Source organism: Hetaerina americana, unplaced genomic scaffold (genome assembly GCF_022747635.1).
Source record: "Hetaerina americana unplaced genomic scaffold, ioHetAmer1.1.p SCAF_65, whole genome shotgun sequence".
Classification (NCBI taxonomy): Eukaryota; Metazoa; Arthropoda; class Insecta; order Odonata; family Calopterygidae; genus Hetaerina; species Hetaerina americana.
The window spans coordinates 190,908-215,236 of NW_027287261.1; the positions used below are offsets into that span (position 1 = coordinate 190,908).

Below are 24,329 nucleotides of genomic sequence, written 5' to 3' on the forward strand. Positions count from 1 at the left end.
CTGTTGAAATTATTTGAGAATTTAAATCGACACTTGATAGGTGACTGATATGTTTCATAATCTCACAGTCTTATAATTCGCGCTCTTTTCCGTTGCATGTTATTTTCATCCGATTAATATCCTCAGAATAACTATGCTAAGTATATTTTTGCAATCAGCTTCGCCCAAGTTGGAACCGAATTCTTTCAGTCCGGAATGAAAATTCGATCCCTAAATTCCTTCACGTCTCTTCTGATAAAGAAACCCTTCGCATGACCACCACATGCTACTTAATTTGAAATATTAGCCGATGATCGCGACTTTACAACAGAGACGGCAATCATGGTAACTAAGGATGAAAAAGAAAGAACAATATTCGCAACTTTTACGACTAATTTAAAGGGTATTTAGGCTAAGTCATCTGTTTTTAAAATTAATCAAAAATGTTTGTCTCTGAAGCAAACTTTTTTGAAACAGAGTTAATAAAATTAAGAGTAATGAATATAGACGGGAAAATATGCCAAGTTGAGGCAGACCCGAGTGATACGATAGAAAATTTTACTTTTCGTGTTTTAAATCTCTGTTTGAAACTAGACGAACCTTCGAAAAGCCGCAACCAATACAAATTGGTTGTCATTTCCAGTTGCAAAGTACTTACTAACGAAAGATCTATTGCTGCCGAAGGGCTGAAAAATGATGGTAACACTCATTGGGATTGTCTTGAGTTGACTTGAAAGAAATGTGAAACATGAGAATAATTATTTTTCAGATGAAATATTAATTGTACCCAAAAGATCACCACCAAGCACGGACCCAATGACGGATGAAAGTTTAAAAGGGCCAAATCAAAGTGACATCGATCGAGCCACAGCAAGGCTAAAGGAAAGAGTGAAGGAACGACGCAGCTTGTCACTGGATACTTCAACTGATGTGAGAGAAGTTTTGACCGTATGCATAGTAAATTTTGTAGTAGACCAAATCGGTCTGTTTATTTTTCATTTCTCAAAGACCAAAATACATGTCAGGGTTGCTCATTTCAAAGTTAATATTAGATCTTAGCACACCCTCAACGATTTTTGCCCATTTCACAAGAAACTGTCATTCCTTGATTCCAATTGATGGACTTCGTCGATTTGCCTTGAAATTTTGCAATGTAACATGATTTATTTCGTCTACAAGTGGTCATTTTTTCCTCCCTTTTTAGTGAACCAACATTTTCATCTATTGAATAATACATTTTCGGAATGTTTCAACTTTATTTTTTTAATACTTGATGTTTCTCTGTACTTACTGAAAGCGTCTTCAGAAGTTTGAAGAGTATTAAGCAGAAGAGGCAAAATGTTGGGTGTTTAAAAATGTTGCTACTTTTCCCGAAAATGTGTTTTGTGTAATTTTTACACGGCATAATCTGCTTTAAAGGATAAAAATTCGGACTTTGTTCATATATGCTCGATATTTAATAGATAATCCCCGGAAATTAACCATGCAAAACGATGACTTCTGTTTGTTGTCCACAAACTTTTAAAGAAGCCAGAGAAAATCTTTTCATACTGGGAAAAGAATAAATGCCCAAAGTAAGCTGATACATTATTTGTAAAGGATTGATAGTTCTTTACCTCCCTCGTTAACAACTATAGACTCCAAGAAGAATAAATTCCTCTTGTCTTTTCCACTGGGTTAGACTCTGCATCTCCAACAATATTTTGATGACCAATTGCTTATCATTTTCAAAACATCTGTAATCAGAAGATATGGAGAACCTAACCCAGTGGAAGGCCCAAGAAGAATTCATTCAGCAGATATGATGGGAAAGTACCACATCTTTCGAGTATGGTTTTGCTCTCTCACTGGTTTACTCTCTGTATGTCAGTAATTGGAGGAATGGCATACTCATGTTGAAGTATCTAAGATACCTGTGAGTCCCTACTGCATTCCTTTACGTTGAGTTCCATACAGCAACTTGTCACTTCACCTACTAGGGGCGATAATATTCTTGATTTGTTAGTCACAAACATATCTGGAAAAGTTGTTGATATTGAAACTATTTAAGCAATTAGTGACCACAGAGCAGTAAATGCTAATTATGTCCTTTTTGGGGCCAATAATAAGAAGCCAAAATTTACTTGTTCAATAAAGGGAACTTTAATGACTTAAAGTGCATATTACTGAGTTCATTTGCCAATTTTACAAAAGATGGTAAACACCAAAATACTTAGGATAATGGAGTCATTTCCTTGACATCATGCATTCAGCAGTCAATGGGTTCAAGTTAGGCTGTTTATAAGTGTTTAGAGTGTTTAAGTGTTTAAACTGTTTTTAAGTGTTTAAAAAGTTGGCATTAACCTTGTGGACAATGGTGAGTCGTGCACCGCTACGAATACTTGTGACATTTTATGTACGGCATTTCGTCACCACACCATGTTCCTTTAAAAGCCCCCAAAATTTCAGAATTTAAGAGGACACCTCAATAGCTTAACGGGCTAAAGCACTCAACCGGATATTGAGGGATCTGGGTTCGAATATCAATCAAGGCAAATGATTTTTACACTCCGAAATTGTTGCATTGAAATGCACATTAGTGGATGACTCTGTTAAAAGATACTGTTGCAGCATCTCCTGCAGTTTCTTTGTAGCTTAATAAAAGTTAGCAAATAACCTATATGGTGTAATGTGGATGTTAGAAAATTGTTAAGATGTCAAAGGCTATGCATGCTAAAATGAAAGAAATTAGGAGTGATATCTTCAGTGATAAAAGGAATGTGATCACTTATGATTATGAGATATCTTGGGTGTTTGTCAAGAAGGAATTATGGAATTTGTCAAATGATTTAAAAAGGAAAAGAATTGCTGAAAATTTACATGAGACTCCAAAAGAATTTTGGTCGTATGTCAGAGGGGTTCAAGGAAATAATTCTACAGTTAATTCTCTCTGAAATAATTCATGTGAATGAGTAACCAGCAGGTTGGAAAAGGTCGCCTTATTAAATTATTTCTTGCAAAGCATTGTTGTCCGACCTCACTTGGGGGCAAGTATTTTGTGTCAGAAGTAGTCTGGTGTGTAATCACTTGCCTGCCACACACCCTAGCAGTGGCTTGCTTAGTATTAGGTAATGTAAATACTTTTTACAAGCACCCAAGGTAAGGATCGGGGTACCACAGAAAAATCCTTACACCACCAGGAATAGTCCCTCCCACCTGGCCCTCATGGTGGGAAATCAGTACAGTAACCACCATACCAACCAAATTCCCCATTTCAGATTCTGCTTTGCATTCTCTTGGTTCTTAAAACAAACCTTGTTTCTTCTTGAAAGGATGAGATCCCTTTGATTAAATATCTGTTGGCTAATTAGTTGCTATGATGTCAGTTAATAATTTTGGCTTTCATTAAATTTCAAGATTGGCTTACAAATCGCTACAGGAAAGTGAGTGTAAATGAAAAGATAGTAAAGTGAATTGAAATATTCATGGAGGTAGATTGTAACTAGTGCTATATAATTCATCCAAAATATTAATATTTTTATTGACTCTTAGTTTCAGAGAGAATTGCGGAAAGTTATCATCTCCATTGTCGAAGCAGCAGCCCGAGTCTTAGCTCATACACCTCAGGCCAACCAAATAATTGAATTAATGAAAGAAAAGCAGTATCGAAAGTCTGGTCATTCATTAGATAGCAAAAGATGTGATATTAGGACAGGCAGGAATGAAGCTGGTCAAGCAAGTGGATCTGCTACTGTATCTGGTAGAGCCACAAGACCTCCTCCAATTCCAGATCCCACTGTTGTTGCTCAATTGGTGGACATGGGATTTGCAGAAGATATGGTTTTGCGAGCCCTGCGAAGTAGAAGGTTAGAAGCATGCTATTAATAAAATTTTTGTTATCCCACTTTTTATGTAATACAAACATACAGAAATGTAAATTTGTTATTCTTTAGAGTTTGAAAACCTCAAGAATACTTCCTTTACACTCTTTTATGTAGAATGTGTTGCTTTAAGTTGCTTATCTTTTTCAATTATTTCTCTGTGCATTTGGTTGAATAGGTTCCCTGCTCTCCCAAGGCTGTGTTTGTGTCCACCTCATTGGTATTTCAATTTCCTTAGTTCCAAGAATGATGTAATTCCCTTTCATCTCTTTTTTTGATTCTTAGTGCAAGCTGTTCATGCCTTCTTGGTGTAGCTTTTGACTGGGTGAACCTACTCAAAAAGATGTACTTGTATTTTTTCAGACTGAGCATGCAGACTGAAAAAAACTCATTTACAAAATATGGGTGGGCTTTTCACTCTATGTATCAGTTGAAATAATATAGGAAAAAAATGGACGTCACAGGGTGAAAGAAATAATTGTGGTAACTGACAAAATGAAATAACTATGTTCAAAATTTCCATGGATGATATCATCTTAAATGATTAATATATTTTCATATCTCTTAATTGCATCTTGCTCATATGCTAATTCTATTATTTTCATGTCAAATCATTGCATCATTCTTCAATACTGGCCTTTTACCTACCTCAAGTTATCATCTACGTTGTGAATCTCTTTCTGGTTTTTTTTGCAACTTGGGTTTTCATGTTCTTTCTTAATATACGTATTCCTTTGTTTCTTCATTTTCTTGTGTTATGATTAGCTGTCCATGATCATTAGCCTCTGGTCACTAATAATATATAATGTAGGATGTATATGCCCAATCACTGCTTAGTATTTAATATCCCATGTTATTACCCAATATCCGTTGACTACGACTACTTTAAACTTGCAGAAATGTCAATGTGTTGTATTTTTAGAAATAGGATTGTATCTTCTGTTGTTATCAGTCTGCACTAATGTGATGGTTTTCCATAGCCTGTCAAATGCAGTATTGAGGCCGTGCCAGAAAAATGAAAAAAAGATGCTCATTTTTAAAGAGCCTGGAATTTTTGGCACAGCCAGAATTTGAAACATGGACTTGATTTCCCAATTTCACCTTAGCCTATTTTCCAATATCATTTTAAAAATTTGGGAATCAAGATTCCGAATTTTGTTTTCATCGGTACAAATTGACATTAGCATTTAAATGTTAACTCTTCACGGATGGCTCTTTTGTAAGAAAATTTTGTTAGTTAGATTTATCTCAGAAAGAAAAACACTGTTTAGAAAACATCCTTTGCCAAAAAAAAACTGGGAAACATGCCTCAAGTTTTTTATTCTCAAGATAAGGTATACACAACACTATGCATATTATCCACAGCACTGATCATTATAAACAAATTCAAAATTACAATGTGCCAAACATGTTCCTAAAATTGTTCAAAATATTGTATAACCAAATTTGGTGGGTTTATTTGATCCAGACTGCATACTAATTTTAAGCTAAAGGAATTCACATTATTCTGTTGTTATCCCAAGGAAAATGGATTTTGCTCATTACTTCATCCTTGTAATTCATTATTTTTTCACTAAAATATAAATTCCTTTTGCCTGATAAAGAATGAACCAAGCTCAAGCTTTAGAATGGCTCCTGGAGAATACGTCCTCTGAGGCTGGTAGCTGGTCAACAGCTGAGGATGATGATGATGATAACGATGATGATGACGATGATGACGATGATGATGAGATTGATCTTGATGATGATGCCGACTTAGCTGTCGTTGATACCGTTGCTAGCCAAACGTCCTGGGCAAACAATTTAAGCAGTGATACACCTGATCACAATCAGGAGCACTTCCTCATTGGTGGGGCAAGTGATGCTCTCGGTAGACCTTCGGGAGCCAAGGAATTATTCCATGGTGAAGTTGAGGTGGGTATTATTATTATTATTATTATTATTTATAATACTGTGAATTCTGTCGTCAGGAAATCGAATTCTCATTCAATCTGAGGTGAAATCTTAATTTTATGCGCAGACTATGTGGTGTGGAAGGTGAAAATATATGTTGGTAAAAAATGATTCTTCTAAAATCTGCGATTTTCTCGTAAAATACTAAACGCACTGAAATTGCAATGCCCACCTGGGTATATGTCCAGTTCAAGGCAAATGGTTCATATTGCAAATGAGTCATTAATGAGCATGCAGTGGGTGTATGTTAAAACTTGTTTTTCACCAAAGTGACCTGACTAAAAAATGTATACTTTGTGAATATAAATTTTGCAAGAATGAGTAATTTACTTTCTATTGTGTCAGTTGAAATGACTGAAATAACAAAAGGTGTACACATTTATTGATAGGAATGAGCTCTTACGGCTAGTAATATATAATAAATGTGAAACTCCAATAGCCGTAAACAGTTTCAACTGTTTACGGCTATTGGAGTTTCACATTTATTATATGGTGTACACATTGTTCATGTATTATTACGAATGATTGTTCATTAAGCCAAAACATAGTCTTATTTTGTTCAAAGAAAAATATGTTATGGTTAATGTATTAACTAAATCCTTGATGACTTGATGGATTACCAAAGTCTTGATTCTAAGACCTGATGATGATGATGTGCAGTATCGAAATCATGGTCGTGTGAAGTACAAGGGCGATTCGAAAAGTAATGTCTCCTATTTTTTCATGAAAACTCAAATTTATTCTCAACTTTGTGTACATCATAGGAAAGGCTGAGCATTAAGCAATTTTTCTACATAGTCGCCTTGACGATCAATCACTTTTTGCATCCTATTAAGCAGCTTTTTAATACCGGCATTGTACCTTTCTCCCACCGCATCACAAAGCTAACTGACGACTGCTTCTTGCACTTCCTGATCTGATTTGAATTTCTGTCCTCCAAGGTGTTTTTTCAGAGTGGGAAACAAGTGGTAGTCGCTGGAAGCGACGCCCTGGCTGTAAGGAGGGTGGTCAATGATATCCCAGCCAAATTCATTGAGTAGGGTGGTCAATTGATGTTACACATGTGGACGTGCATTGTCATGATGCAAACACGCTGCTTTGGTGGTACACTTTGTTGTAACCAAGAACCTCCAACACAATATTCTGAACGGAGAAGTAGCCACTCTCTTCATTAAGGCCTTCCTTTATCTCATGAAGGGTAATTCTTCGGTTATTGCGCACCATCTCGTCAATTGGAGCCACCGTTGATTCCGGCAAACTCGGCTGCCCTGATCGCTGCTCCTCATGGACGTTTTCCCAGCTATCAAAAAACTCCCTGCACCACTTCCGCACGTTTTTGACATCCATACTTTTCTCACTGCACACTTCTACTAAATGGTGATGAATTTATATCAGAGAAGCAGTCGTCAGTTGGCTTCTCGACGTGGCGGGAGAAAGGTGCAACGCCGGTATTAAAAAACAGATTACAAGGATGCAAAAAATGATTGATCGTCAAGGCGACTATGTATATAAATAGCTAAATGCTCAAACTTTCCAACGATGTACGCAAAGTTGAGAATAAATTTGATTTTTCATGAAAAAAAATAGGGGACCTTATTTTTCGAATCGCCCTCGTAATAAATCTTTAAGTGGAAGTGCAAAGGTTCTTTCTCTACCCTCAACTAAATTCTTGGCCTTTGCTATATCTGAAACCTTAGATTGGACACACTACTTTGGAAATATAACAGAAATACTATAGTCCATCAGACACTTAATTAAAAAACTGATCTACAACTTTTGCCCTTAATGCAATACTAATTGCTATTTATGCTTATATTTTTCTTCGGTTGAACGTGGGAGAATGTTTTGGGGAATATCCTGTTACATTAACACAATATTTTAATAATTAAAAAGACAGGATTATAGTTGGTATCAGTAATCTTGTGTTGTGATATTAAAAACGTATTAACTTTCATAAAATCAATCTCCAAAATATTCAATTTCAGCTATCTGAAACATAACTTTTACATCAATGGGCATTCATACAATAACTATAGGTGAAATGAGTAATCATTTAGCTGACTAAAGCCTTTCCCACTTATTATCACAGTAATTTACAACAGTTACCAATTCATCAAAAATCAGCTTATTCAGAGATTATGGCATAATTTATCTCCAAAAATACCTTTTTTTCACTATCAAGGAATAGTATTGGTATCATCCTAATTGCACAAATTCAAATGTAAAAATATTTAAAATGATGAATTTATTGTCTTATAAAGTTGTAACTCCCATATTAATGAAATTGTTTGTCAATTCTTGGTAATACATGGTGAGTGTGGTACTAATGTAAAGTTCTAAGACAGATTGTACATTATGCAATGCTCATAAGCATTTAATATTGGAAATGAAGCTTAACTTGGTCTACATTGGTCATATTTTAACTTAGTTTTCTAGTTTGTGTATTCATTGTGTTTGACCTTCCTTATTTTTGTTCATCCACCAACCAACTGGACCCCTAAATGCATGAATTGGATTTTCATTTTTACTCACAATTGACATTTGTTACATTCTGGTGGCAGCATTTTGGTATATTACATTTCAGTGAATTTCAGAAGAAAATTTATTTTGCTGCCTCATGTCCTATTTCAGAGTAACAGTTCTGAACAGCAAGGGGAAAAGTCTTGGTCCGCTGCAGAATTACTACGTTCATTTGAATCTTTTAAGAAGCATCAGTTTCGTCCATCTCCAAAAGCAATGAGTGCACTTTTAGAAATGGGATTCTCAGAAGATGAAGTCATTGAAGCACTAAAAGCCACTGGAAACAGTCAAATTGCTGCTGTAAGTTTAAAATGGGCAAATTGTACCAATAATTGAGTAATTCATCATAATAGTACTTTTAGTAGACATTTTTCTTGAAAAATTAACTAGATGTACCATTTTGTGTACTTGTACATTTTTATAGTATGCTTGAAATTTAATGGGCATACTATATAATGGCTATTGCTATTTTTATTGTTATCTTTAATATTTAAATTAAAAATAGAAGATATTGCCAGTTTTGGGCCCAAAAGAGACAACTGTGATTCCACACTAAAGGTTGTTTTACTATTTATTATTTGCTTCAATTTACGTTCATAATTAGCAATAAAGTTAAAGAGAAATAACTCCATTTAGTGTTTGTATTGCTGGTGAATGCCTATTTTATATAAGTATTTATAATCTGAAGAAACCAATTGCATATAGTTAGTGGAAGTATAACCAGTGGTATTTTGTACGAATACAAACAGAAACAGAGGTGGACTAAGACCAGAATTTTTGGATAGTAGAAGTTGCACCTGTGTGTCCTGCACCAATTTTTAAGGATGGTCCAAAATTTGTAATCTGCCTTTCATTTCTCTTCTCTAAGAAACAATGTCTAATTTAGCAACTTATCAAATATACCAATGGCCTAAATATTTCAAATCACATGAATCACTGCCTTGTGTGCAGATGGAGGCCTTAGGTATGGAGAGTCACATATCTAAAGTTGACTTCACCTTTCCTTCCCATGATTCACATTCATGGAGATCACAGAGTTCTAGCAGACCTTAGATCTCTGACTCCTTCTATAGGTCTGAGTTAAAATTTGCTAGCCTTACTCCATGTGCAACTCCATGTAGTACCAAAAAATCAAGGACAAATACAAAGTCATCTGATAATCCTGTAAGTTTTGAGTAGTTGGTAAAAATCTTTGAGTTTTTATGGTTCTCTAGGTTCTCACGTATACACTCTACCGTTCTCAAAATTGTAGTTATAGTCTATTATATATTACATTTATGATCCTGTATGACGGATTAGTCTGATGTGTGGGTACTCAAAATATAAGTATTAACTAACCTTCAACCAGCAAATTATAATTTGAAAATGTGTTGGGTATTGTTTGGCCTAGGAATGCAATCCATGGTTGAAATATCTTAGATTTAATTTAACTCTCTGAAAATTTGAAATTTCAGTGGTATTCATGCAGGATTAAGTACTACTCAAGTTTGAAAACCAATTTATGTTATCTAATATTAATGCAAATTTATCATGTTTAGTACAATTGTTATATTCCATCCTGTAAAACTTATCTTTTTTCAACTCATTCAAGTTCGGCATCATTAGCGTTTTTCTCAATATGAATACTTACCCAGTCAAGTAGAAACGGAGGGCTAATTGATCTTGATGTTCACCACAAAGAATTAAACTCATCTGCCTTTTGCCTGCAATTTTGTACATGTTCAGAATATTTTGGAAAGCATCTTGACAACTCAACTACAAATATTCTCCTACTTTGATATGATTCCTTATTAGAAAGTCCCCAAAACTTTTTCTTTCATTTTATTATTCTGAATTCAAGTGATGTAAATATTGTAAAAAAGCCATTTAATAATTTAAGGAATTGAAACACATGTTTTTAAACAAAAACTTCCCAACAAAAGGTTTTTATTGCATCAGGCCAGATGGTTCATGTAAATGATGGCCTTTTCCTTTTTCAATGATTAAATTATTTCTCAGTATATTTAAAATTTCAAGTCAAGTTGCCGAATCCATTCCTATGAAGAGTGAATTCAGTAAAAATGCAGTGATGTAAGCCTTAAACATGTTTAGAATAAATGGGATTGAGTAAAGGAGATTAACTGGACTATCTTGGAGAAAATTCCTTCTTTAATCTTTAACTGATGGCAATTGGACATAGGAGAAAATTGAAAACCTTGATTTAAATATGATGGAACATATAACTATGTTGTACTATTTGGATGTGATGAATGGGAAAATAGTTCCGTTTCTGTTAATCCATGTAGGAAAAAATCAATTTGTCATTAAAATGCCCTTCATGTTGAGGAGTAATATATAAATTATGCTAGTAACAATTTATAGGGACTTTGATTAACATTTTTGTCATTTCCTATAAAAGTGTGATTGGCTGCTGATGGACAAGAAAGCGGGTGCCTCCTCAGCCTCCTCATCATCCTCTTGGGAAGAAGCAGATGAGGGTTTAGATCCCAACTCTTCAGTGTTCAAGGCAATCCTAGCAGAGCCATTGGTACAGCTAAGCCTCACAAACCCAAAGCTGCTGCTTGGTAATTTGATTGAATAGTTCTCATTGCATGTAAATAATTCTTTTAGTGTAAGGGGAAGGGTTTTCCAATACAAAATTGGAAACTTGCAATATAAACACTTTCTTTCTTGTGTTGAAATGTGTTTGTGGCAATGTTCATGTGACCAAAACTAGTACTTTCTTAGTTAATTAATTATTAATGTTGTTGCTGATTAATACGAGGGGGACCCAAAAATAACAGGAATGTTTTTATAGATTCTTTAGTTCTCAATATATTTACATTAAATCTTGTTCACCTTCAAAGTATTCCCATTGACCCCAATGCACTTCTCCAAACGATGCTTCCATTGTTCGAAACATTTCTGAAATTCATTTATCGGGATGTCTTTTAGGCCTTCTAGTGATTTTTGTTTTACCTCCTTCACAGTGTCAAAACACTTTCCTTTCATGTCTCTTTTGAGTCTGGGGAACAAAGAGAAGCCACAGGGAGCTAAATCTGGTGAGTAGGGGGAGTGGACAATCGGATGTCATGCCGTTTTTTGTCAAAAACTGCATCACGGAGAGGGCAGTATGAGCCGGCGAGGGAAATGGGAGGGACAAATTTGGCTGGAACCCTTTTCATATGCAAATCTTCAGATAGAATCCTCTGAATTGAACTTCATGACACTCCAGACATCTCACAGAGGTTTTGCGACGGTCTTCACGAATTAGGGCATTGATTTTGTCGACATTTTTGTCAGTTCTTGATGTTGAAGGGCAGCCTGAATGGGGTTGTTCTTCAATTGGCATTTCACCATTTTTAAAATGTGTAAACCACTCGTAGACTCTGGCTTTGCTTAGGGCAGCTTCCCCATAAGCAGTCTTGAGCATTACAGTTGTTTCCGTGGCCAATTTCCCCAGCAGGAAACAAAATTTCACTGCATCGCATTGCTCTTGATAATCCGCCATCACGTTTTTCGCCGAAACGAAGAAAGTTGTTTCACTGAAACAGCTCTCACTGACGGACCGATCCAGTCACAGCAATGGTGCTGTGCATACTGACGCATGAGGCATGAGCCTGATGTACGACCAGCCGCACAAAGGCTTCCCCCCACTCTCGCTCCCCACCGCAGCCCAATTCCCATTACTTTTGGGTTCCCCGTTGTATTGCATTTGCTCTATAAAAAGACTTGTGTGTTAGCATCATGGTCTGTAATCTTTCAAGAGGTGGTGTGGTATGGGATGTTAGGATACTAGCCATCATTAGCCATTAAACTCAACTTACCCCGCTCCTCTCCCTTACTCTCCTCTTGGAGCCAGACTATATGAGTTGAAAAAATGTTGATGTATGTTACCTGATGATGATGCACAGCATTGAAACCATGGTCGTGAAATATTAAATCTTTATTGTGGAATTATAAAATTTCTTTTTACTTTCATAATGAAGGAATTCCACGAAGTTAAACCTGAAACTGTTATGTTTACTAGCCATCAGTTGTGTAACCTACAATTATATTACATTGTACAGCTGTAATCATATCATAATGGCATGTTTTTAGAGATGGTAAAAAGTGTGTTTTAGTACCAAAATAATGATATCTTTAGAAACTGTCAGTACTTGTTTTTGTTCAATTGTTGGCTTCTGCAAAAATCAAATGAAAATTTACTCACTAATCCAACCTCCCACATAATCTGGACAGTGTCAAGTAGTATGCATCTGGTGGCTTATTAAAGGGTCACAAAAGGCTGCACTGTTGTCTGATAAAAATACTTCGAGCTTTCAAGTCAATAAATATGGTTGGAAATAATTATAGTTGTTCAATCAATTTGTACATTTGAAATTTCAGGTCAACTATTAATAAGTGAAACGTAATTTGTATTTTCATCTTAATGCTATATTTTACTGATGCTGCACATGCATTTTGAATAAATCGCTAATTCGTTGTGTGCAATTTTTAAACTCTCCATGTACCAAAGTACTTAATGATTATGGAACCTTTTGACAGAATAACTTTTTACCAAGCACCAAATAAAGATGTTAGCGAAATAAAAAGCATAACATTGGACAAGGTGAACTTTCTATAGAAAGTGGATGAGAAGATTTCTGTTGGGAGTTTGCTTGGCGCACCATCCAGTCTGAAAAAGAGGAAGACTAAGGTCTATCTTCTAGCTCTTAAGTTTGAATCAAAATTTCGCACAATGAAAAGGCAAGTTTGGAAAATTATTTTAATGAAAGATGACAAGAGGCCATCCATTGGTGGTGTGTGCATAAATGATCACTTGTAGTAGAAATGCATGGCACTGACATACAAGATACAGACATTAAAAATACTTCGACTGCAAGTACTGGTTGGATGTGGAAATTTAGGAGGAGGCAAAATGTATATGATAAAGGTGCATCACAAGTACTGATAGCAACCCCACTGAATTATTTACAGAATATGTGCAAGCACTGATGGCTAAATATGATTTACATTTACCATTGCATTTATATTTATATAATACAGAAGAAATGGATCTTTATTGAAGAACTTTGAAAGAAAATGTGCAAGTTTAATGAAGTGAATCCAAGGTTACTGGACAAAAAAAACACAAAGAAAAGGTGTATGTATCTCTTTATGTTAATGATGAATGTATCTGCTAGTTGAAGAGTGTCACCATGGGGAAATATCAACAACCTTGAACTATGAGGTGAATAATGAATTACTTCTCTCTACCATAAAAGAATTTGACAAATTCATAGTTATTGGAGTTATCACAATGGACTTGCTCTATAACCAGGTTGTTCCCTTTAATGATGAACTACCAAATCAGTGTTCTGGGAATTCCTGAGAAAGAAATAAAAATTCTTTCAGGATTAGAGACAAGTGAAAATTCCAAAGAATTCCATTGAAATGATACATCATGAAAAAGCAAATAAACGCTCATATATTCAATGGTAAACAGTTGATCCACTCTGTTAACAACATTCATTCATAGAAGCTTCAATAAAATATAATGGAATCCAGATATTACTGTCCAAATTGTGTAGCAAATACCAAACAACTTCATACTGTAATAATTTAAAATAGATTTTAGTAACATCAGAAAATTATACATATAAATAATTTCAATGGTGGATTTAAGTATGCTGGGGAACAGAGGTGACCATGTGTTGGGTCATTGTGACTGAAACTTACGAAAGAAAACTAGTGCCATTTCTCTAAAGAAAACTATCTTTTATTCGAATAAAAACCTGATTGAATAATTATATTAATAATGGAGATTGATGGGGCAGCACAATAGTATGCATTACTATAATTTCATTTGAAGGTACTTAAGAATTAGTCAAATTTAATGTTTGGAGAAAATCAGCAATATAATTTATTTACATGAGTTTATTTGGCATTTAAATGGGATCTACTTGCACGTTGGGCCTCTAATGCATCAAATGGAGTGAATAGAAGCTGCTGGTAATCTGTGTTGCAAAAAATTAGAGGGGGGAAATGTTTCATGGGACTATATGTGTTAAAACCTGGGAAGAGTTGAATATGAATGAATTTTCCATTATTTGAGAACTTGTCAGAGTTCCTCAAAATGAGTGGTAATAATAGATGAAAGGCAATTGACAATACAAGAAAATGAATGTGTTGCCCTAAAAATGACAATATTACAAAGAAACATATCAATATAATTTATGTCGATCTGATTGCATCTTTTAAGTTTAGAGGAAAGCACCTAAAGTTTGTTTAAAACGCTTTCATTTGGAGAATAGATATCTGATTGATATTTGCTGACCACACAGCAATTCCCTGTGGCCAATAACTCAAAAACCACAATAGAAGAAACTAGAGAAGATAGCTCAAAGCGTTTGCCAGTTGATTTTTAATAATGATGTTGAAAGGAAACATTTTTGATATGTTATCAGAAAATTAAATATTCTCTGTGATATTGTTTTGTATTTTCTTTCCAGCATATCTATCCATTTTAGAAACACCATCTAGTGCAAGTGTGTGGATAAATGATGTAGATGCTTCACCTGTGCTTAACCAAATCTTCAAGACATACAATGCAGAAAAATTTTCCTTGCAAACCCCTACTCCAGAAGAAGAGGATGTAGCAAGTCCAGGGAATGCAGCTAATACAGAAGGCGAAGGCACTGGTGAACAAAACACTGACATTTAAGATATTTTCATGCAAATGCTGTTTAGTACTTGTCTTGTTTTAAAATCTAGTCAATCTTTACATTGCTTTTTGTTACTACTGTTTATGGTGTACACAAAAATGGAATATTTTTATAATTAATGTTCTGCAAAAAGAATTTCCTTCCTGTATTCCTCTTAAATCTTTTATTTGATCCCTTTTTTCCAATAACATTTCTGGCATTTAATATACTCTTGGTACTTGTAAATACCAGATAAATAATGCATCAAATCCTATGAACGTATAAAAATTAATGTTTCCTGTCCATTAAATGCAGTGAACTAACAGCAAATCCCAAGGGGTATATGCCACAGCTATACAGCAGAGATTTCTAATGTAATTTGTCTTTATCATTTAGAGTAACTATCACTCTTTTGAGTGTAGGATTACATAATTTACAATTTCATGTGTCTCTTACCAAATCATTGTTATTGGCTTGAAAATATTTTGTGATTAATAGTTTATGATTAAACTGACAATTACATATGTTGAGTGCATAATATATTTCAGGTTATATTTATAAAATTATTTGTTAATTCTACCTGGTCAATAATAAACTTCAATTTATATAGTATTTTATTTTTAACATGGACAATTAGTTGATTAAATCCCTTATTATGAAATTTCCATTTTCTTATGGTAATTTACTGTGTCAGGCATATTTATTTCATTACCTACGTGGACTATAACCCTGTAGCAGTGCTAGTTTCCTGAGACCCAATGATTCGTTTGTGCTTGGAGGATCGTCGAGCTGTGGGTATGGTGCCAGTTATGTTAGTTTCTGTTGTCCTTGTTTTTACTGTTTGTCGAAAATGGAAGTTGACAAAATCATGTAGCAACAAATCAACATCAAGTTTTTTGGTTAAGTGCGGTAAAAGTTATCAAGAAATTACTGAAATGTTGACAGCTGTTTACGGTGATAATGTTCTGAAGAAAACATTCATTTTCAAGTGGATTAAGTGTTTTAAAGATGGTCGACAGGATGCCATGGATGATGCAAAGCTGAGACGAACCTCAACCACCTGCGTTGATGACAGCATTGATCGTGTGCGGTCCCTTGTCCTTACTGATCGTCAAAAAAATGTCCGAATGATAGCTGATGAACTGAATTTTGGAGAATCAACTGTGCACAATATTTTAACCGAACATGATGGATTGATCCTTCACCATGACAATGCACCTGCTCATTCAAAATTGATTGTTTGCCAGTTTCTGACAAAAAATTCAATCACCATCCTTGATCATATTCTTTATTCGCCAGACCTCGCCCCCCGGTGACTTTTTCCTATTCCAAAAATGCAAAAATGTGATGAAGTGACATCACTGGGAAGATGTGGACACGATAAAGCAAGAAACAACGAGAAAATTAAAAAGCCTAACTGCCGAGGACTTCCAAGTGTGCTTTAAACAGTGGAAAAGAAGATGGAATAAGTGCATAGCAAAGAATGGGACAAAATTGATGTAAATTTTGCAAAATGAAGTTTTTATGGGCTCAGTTCATGTATTTATTGGATAGAGTGGTATTTTTCTTTAAATTATCGTCTTTTCATCTCAAGATCTGTATTTTCCAAGTTGTGAATTATTAAAAACAATGAAATCATCGGGAAAGATAGGAAAGTATGTGTGTAGCATCTTGCAGGCATTAGGATTGTACATCTTCATCAGGAGAGGCCCAATAGGCGAGTTTTTAGTACACAGAAATGGGTCTGATACCCTTTTGAACATATCCATTTCCAATGAAATTTTACAAGATAATTGAGGACCTCGTGCCTTCAATGTGGTAACTTGGATTTCTACTGAGAATATTCTCTCTAAATAATATTCCAGCTGAGAAGTACTGAGATCTAAGTTCCACGCATGAACATTTTTGGGACAGACTACTGATGGACAATTTCTCTTTGCAATTCCTTGATGCACAATTTGTTTGTCCTCTACTGGGGTAACATTTTAAAACCCTCAGCATATGTATAGCCTAGCTGATGGTTTTGCCTTTGTGCAGTATGCCCTCAAGGGTTGACCAACATATCTAACTCATTCAAAATTTTTTTGAGTGACTCTTTATTTTGATCATTGGCTCCATTTTCTCTCACAGCATTTTCTAATTCACTAAAATCCAACTTGATACAGCTCCACTGTGACAGGTCACCACATGCATTCATTGAGATCTCGAAAGTTCTCTGATTACATTGAAACCATATACCAACTGCATTCTTAGATGGATAATTACGCCTCACCATATCTGAGTATGCCTGAAGCACTTCATGCCAGACGTTACCAATGAAAGAGACTTTTTTTTTCATCTTGGTAGCATAATTTGCACGTGCAACGAGGTCCCCTTGGAATTTACTTAAGGCACTAACTTGATTTCATGGGAGCTCAATTATCAAAAATTTTACACTTTCATATTGTCAATACATTCCTGCAGAGCATGTATTTATGTCAATATTTTCTTCGCAAGAAGATAAGCAGGAATGTCCAGACAAAGACATTAAATTGGAATTTTGCTTGATTATAAAAATAATTCTGTAAACGTTCATCCTTGCAATACACTTGCTATGGTAATTCCCATGGAGCTGCATACTCTGTTTTGTCTCAATAAATTGCTAAATGTGCTGAAAACGTACCATTGAGATTAACTTTCTTAGCCAGTCTCATATTTATCTTTTTGTGAGAAATATTTTCTGATTAGAGCATTTTGTGATTTTTTAAATTGTATTATTAAAACATGCCTGCAATGAAGATTTTGATACAATATTTCTTTGAAATATGTATTTTGCAGGTTTAAATAGAATAAAAAAGAATGATAGTTTGCCAAATTTTGCAATAATGTCCAAATTACATCCTAAGTTTTTATTATATTTCAGTTCAGAAGTCACACTATATAAAATCCAGTAATCAGAATTTGAGCTTCAAAAAAGAATCATTTTAAAATAATGATAATTGCCAATCCTGCTAACATTGAGTAATGTTTTCCATCAAGCAAAACTGTAAATTCTTTCATTTATTTGTTTTTATGAAGTTTATTCAGCGGTTACCTCATAAATATGGTGATTGATACATTTGATACAGTGAACCTTAAATTCACAATATGCATGCTCAATTAAAAATTATTTTTTGGCTTTAGTTTTTCTATCTTTATGGATCACTATGATAGTGCATGTTCTTGTAGTTAATTCTAGTTTACTTTAAATAGCACTAATCTGTGAATCTCAGGGACTTATGTCAAACAGCAGTCGTTTTCTTCTCCTTTATTTATCCTTTGCCCAGCTTTTGTCATAATGGTGGTCTCAGTGGATATGCATTAGGGGAAAGAGTAGTCATAGTCCGCATTGAAATAATTCTACCGGTGGCTGCTAAATAGGCTATGCAGCATTTAATATTCAGGAGAATAAGTTTGTGTTCACCAGGGTTCTCAAGGCAATTTGCATTATTGAGTTTCAACGAAAGATGAGTATACCTGCTGATGTTGTTATGCATCTTATATAAAAATCCAGGAAAATTTATGAAATTTATTAACTTTAACTATTCCAAAAATCATTTCAAGAGGGAGTACTAATTAATGAAGCCCATTAATCAGTCATTTAATGCCCAGGCAGACAGAATAATTGAAAGGAACTGGATTTATTAATTTTTTTTCAGTATTCAGTTTTGGTTGAGTAAAAATATAATGGAAATATATAAAACAAATATTGACATTTGGACTGTCTTGAAGAGGTTCACCTGTGAGCCTAGACAAGTTGTGGGGGAAAGTTTTATTGGGTAATAATTGTGTATGCCTGGTAGTAAAGTTTATTCTCTTTGACTGTGTGATTGCATTGTCCGTTTATTATATACTCTCTCTGCTGTGATCTTAACCCTTATTCTGAGAATCATAAGACGATAAATATTTCTCATAATGACTCACTTTTGGATGCTTATTAATGAAAAATGCATTCAATTCACCAGAAAATATAAATAAATTACTTAAAGAATACACATTTTTATTATCTTCCATTACATTTGTACTTCGTTATTTAATAAGGATTAAAATTAGAGAAATATACACTGAAATACCAGTCTTATCATTTGATGAACCAATTAAGTGATATTAACGATTATGTAATTGAAAATTTGCATCTGTCCACATTAATGAATTATGATGTAGAACAGATTATAAAAGTTTTATATGGCCTCAATGATTGGAGCACTTTTATTCTTGCATATTTCTAGGTTCTATAGCTTGATTTAACTGAGGTAATCCCAAAACTGCTACGACAGACTGAACCAGCTCTGATTTCCTATCTTTTACTCTGCAAGTTACTCCTCTTGATCTTAACCAGCTAATAAGAGTAGTTGTATTAGCTCTACTTAACATGCCTTCTTTTGCCAAAGCTTCAACATCCATCCCAACCTAAGTATAAAGACATAGAGATAACAGATTTAAAAAGTCATCTGCAATATTTTCACTGCTTATAAGTTGCACTTAAAAATGTGTGCTCAATGTGTGATCCCAGATTTAAATTTTAATCTCACCTTGTTTTGACTTATTATTGGAGGAATTGAGTCAAAATGAGAATGCTTAAAGACAAAGACTAAGGATATAGACAAAATAAATAATGTATAATTTCTGTTTAGGAAGAGTGAAGGGGGTGTGAGGGGTTAAACTAAATGGTTTCAGGGTTCACTTCATGAAAATTGTTTTTATCCATAATATTAGGAGAAACAATGTACTTTACTTTGCCTTCATCTAGTCAACAACTTTTCAATTGTTACGCTTTCAAACTTCTAATTTTTCTCATGCTCTAGATGATGTGTTAATTGCTGAAACCCCCACCATATAAAGGTCTTGTGTTCATTGCTACCCCCATCAAAATAATGACAACCTAGGGCAATCCTCACTATTATTTCATAACCATGGCATTGGTTTGTCAACCACAGGCAACTCATCACAAGGGCTGAAGGTTTAGATTTCTAAGGTATGTTAAAAATCACCCAATCAAGTGGTAGTCTCAGCCACCACATGCATCTGAAAGAAAGTACACTTGGCAATTCTGAGTTTAGCTATTGCTCTTAGAAGTATGCCCTCACCTTCTAATAGCAGAGTCATTTAGATTTGTTCTGATCACCCAAAAAGGTTCAGTAGCAGAGACATTTGAAAATTATAGTAGTTGATACAGTCTACATCAAGTTTATAATTACTCTCAGCAAAAAAATTTCATTTACATGACTTAATATCTCCCATGGAAAACACTTAACACTATTAGATTACATCTAAATGCAGTGAGTTTTATTGTACCTGAATAGTTGGGCGACCCCTTGAAATGGGATTCTTCTTAGGCAAACTCTGTAAGTATTTTTCTTCCTCAGCCTGTAAAAGTTGAAATAATGCTTAAATTTTTATCACTAAGTTTAGGCTACAAGTCGTATTGGAATTTTTCTTGTAATCTTTTTCCAGTGAAAATAATTTCTTGTGTAACCCATCTGAATCCATGACTATTACTGTTAGCTGAGACTATTTGTAGGTATGCTATGCCCGTAGTGCACAAATTAAATTTTCAATGCTATTATTTTTTATTAATTTTAAATGTAATTTTTTAGAACTTCCCAGCACTAATGCTAAAAATAAATATGGGGTTAGCTCCATTCGAGTTCAGCCATCAGTTTAGAGAATAGGATGATTGGGGAGTTTTACTGATCTATGGTATGGTTGCAAAGTGCTCATTAGAGGGGAAATGATTCATGATGAAAGGTATAAATGGGATGTTTGGGAGGCTACTGCTCTCACACTTTTTCTTTTCAGTGATTACACTTCAAGAATTAAATATTCAACATTTTAGTCACCTTTTGCCCATAGGAAATGCTGTAATCACATTAATTCAACCTTGTAACCAATAAAACTGTAGAAAAAATACAATCATTGTGCAGTATATATTCTCTGCACCTAACAAAACTGCAACACGTACTAATTTTCGGAAATTACACCTGCTTCACAGATTCCTAATAATGGTTGTTTGTTACTCGCAAGACTCTCTTCTACGTTGGTCGTGTCCAGTCCAATGCAACGCCTGATGACATCGTGAAGCATCTGTCCGGAATATTTCCTGGAAATGACTTCAAATGTGAAAGTTTGAGAGTTGGTGAAGTTTATAGTTCCTTTAAACTCTGTGCGCCAATTAGCCTTAAGGATCAACTTCTTAAAGAAGATATTTGGCCAGTAGAAGTGAAAGTTGGGAAATTTTACCCCCCAAAACCGCGGAAACTGACCCCTACTCATGAAGAGACAGAGAATATTCCTGAAGGGTCAGCTGCGGTGGTAAATCCGAACTCCGAGTTGAAAACTAGTGATGCGCCGGTATCCACCTCAATAACAAGGGGCCACACCGATAACACTATGGAAAAGTGTTCCTTAGAGAAACGTGTTACCCGCCTCCAAACGGGAATATCAAAACCCAAGTCCTTTTGACTAGATAGCATTAATTTATTTTGCCAAAATGTGCGATGTTTACGTAATAAGATAACGGAGATAGAGGCAATAGTCAAACATGGTGGCTACAATGTGCTATGTCTCAATGAGCACTGGATCACGAAAAATGAATTTGATGTGTATAAAATTAGTGATTTTGGCTTAGCATCTTTCTACTGCCGATCTGTAGCAAAAAACGGTGGTACCTGTATTTATGTCTTGAAAGGTATGCCCTTCAAGGTAATTGACTTGGACAAATTCTGTCTGGAATTGCACTTTGAAATATCTGCGATCATATTGAAGGACCTGAATTTGATCATTGCTTCTGTGTATCGCTCCCCTAATGGTGTTTTTGAACACTTCTGCAATCAACTGGAACTAGTACTATCCCTATTCTTGACTCTGAAAGCCAATATCATAATTTGTGGAGATCTCAACATTGACATAACACTAAAAACTAGTGATTGTCAGGTTCTTGAAAATCTTTTGCTTTCTTATAATTTATACTGGGCAAACAAACAGCCTACTCGACTTTCTGCCTGCCTAGATAATGTAATTACCAATTATGGTCCTGAACTGTACAGTATAAGTGTTATTGACTATCTCCTATCTGACCATCAAGGTATAAGCTTCACTTTTAATACTCAAATAACTCAAAAGATATATCCAAATAGAGGTAAAACCATAATCGTGAGGCCCATAACAATAGAAGGTTTAGAGAGTTTCCAACTGCTTCTATCTTGTATTGATTGGCATGGTTTTTGCACAGACTCAGTAGAACAAACATGTTTTTCAAGTTTTTTAGGTAATTTCCTAGGCATTTTTGAGCAATGCTTTCCTAAAAAAATTCTAAACTCTATCCCCACTAAAAATAAAAAAAATCTCTGGTATACTGGGGAGTTATTAGCTCTTAGAAATGATTTACTTAGTTACTACCACTCTTACAAAACCAGTGGAAGCCGGCATGACAAAGAGGCCTACTTGAAATACAAAAGAGATTATTATAATTTAGTTAGGTGTGCAAAAAATAATGCTTACAAGGATTTTATATTGAATGCAAAAAATAAACAAAAGGCAGCATGGAGTGTAATCAATCAAGAAGTTGGTCATGGTAATGGAAAAGAAAATCTTCCTTTCACCCCAGATGCTGTAAATAATTTTTTCTTAAAAGCTGTTGAAGACAATTTGTTCTCTCGAAAAGTTGATGCTGCCAATATTGGTAATATGCTGCAAAATCTTCCTCCGAATAATTTAAATTTTAAATGGAATTTTGTTACTCCACTTGATATTATATCGACTGTTAAAAAATTTAAAAAATCCAACAGTAAGGATATTTATGGTCTTTCTAACTCCCTAATAAAGGACATTATTGTGCTCATTGCGGAACCATTAGCAATGTTAGTCAATTTATGTTTTGAGACAGGAGATTTTCCAACAGCTCTAAAATATTCCAAAACAGTACCTGTCTATAAGAAAGGTGATAAAGATGATTTAGCTAACTACCGCCCCATTTCCATAGTCCCCGTTTTTGGTAAAATTTTTGAAGCTATTATGAAAGATCAAATATGTAATTTTTTTGAGTTAAATAATCTCTTTTCCAAATCCCAGTACGGCTTTCGATCTGGGAAATCTACAATTTTGGCAGTAGAGTCCATAGTTAATTATGTCATCAATGCATTTGAAGAAAAGGAATCAGTCTCAGTGACACTATGTGATCTTAGTAAGGCCTTCGACTGTGTTAATCATTCAATATTACTAACAAAGCTAGAATATTATGGTATTAAGGATGTTGCACTGAAACTAATGAAGTCATATTTGGATGATCGCCACCAATTGGTTGAACTTGATGGCTGTCGGTCTGCAGCTCTTAAAGTAAAATGTGGTGTACCACAGGGCTCTGTGCTTGGCCCAGTACTTTTCATTATCATGATTAATGATTTGCCCTGTAATATGAAACCTAGATCTGTTTTATATGCTGATGACACTACTTTTGTGCAAAAGTGTCAACATCCAGAAGATGCAAAGTTACGATCTAGCGCTACCCAAAAACAGGCTAAGGAATGGTTTGATGTTAATCATTTACAATTAAATACTAACAAAACTCAGCATATTGTGTGCAGTCTTAAATCAAAAACAACTGATATTGAAACTGCTAAAATACTAGGAATTTATATTGATACAAAACTTAATTGGGAGACTCACATCAGTCAGACCTGTAATAAACTTAGTAAAGCTGTTTATATGTTAAGAAAGAACAACTTTATCATTTAAAATGAGTATCGTTTAACACTTTACCATGCCTTCTTTCAATGTCATTTGAATTATGGTGTTGAGTTATGGGGTCATTCCCCTCATGTTAAACAAATTTTGCTACTGCAAAAGAGAGCTATTCGCTCTCTTGCTAATATACCACCACGTGATTCCTGCAAACCTTTTTTTATTAGGTATAGAATCATGACTGTATTTTGTTTGTATATCTTTAAGGCTCTGATTCATGTGAAAGTTAATCTAGAAACTTACCAATTAAGATCCAACCTCCATAACTATTCCACAAGAGGTAAATCGAATCTAAATACTACTTATTGTAGATTGTCATCAACTTACAACACATTTCACAATATGAACATACGACTGTATAACTATCTGCCTACTCAGTTGAAATCAGATGGTATCCAGAGTTTCAAGAATAGGGTATATACCTGGTTACTTGCTCACCCACTTTACTCATTGGATGAATTCTTTTGTGACAATCTTCATCACATTTAAGAACTTATGTTTATATATTAAGTAATATTAAGATTGACGACATTTAATATGGTTGTACCATTTTTAAAATGAATAAAGTATTATTATTATTATTATTATTATTATT

At 34.6% G+C, this 24,329-nt stretch overlaps 1 protein-coding gene across 1 annotated transcript; it reads left to right on the plus strand.

Moving 5' to 3' along the window:
- The first annotated feature begins 364 nt into the window (after nucleotides 1–364).
- On the plus strand, nucleotides 365–15,601 carry Kpc2 (Kip1 ubiquitination-promoting complex subunit 2). The gene is made up of 7 exons (XM_071594635.1): nucleotides 365–678; nucleotides 749–909; nucleotides 3,511–3,824; nucleotides 5,444–5,753; nucleotides 8,424–8,612; nucleotides 10,711–10,876; nucleotides 14,786–15,601. Exons 1-7 carry the CDS (start codon nucleotides 423–425, stop codon nucleotides 14,995–14,997), a joined length of 1,608 nt encoding a protein of 535 aa, XP_071450736.1. The 5' UTR covers nucleotides 365–422; the 3' UTR covers nucleotides 14,998–15,601.
- Nucleotides 15,602–24,329: the final 8,728 nt, after the last annotated feature.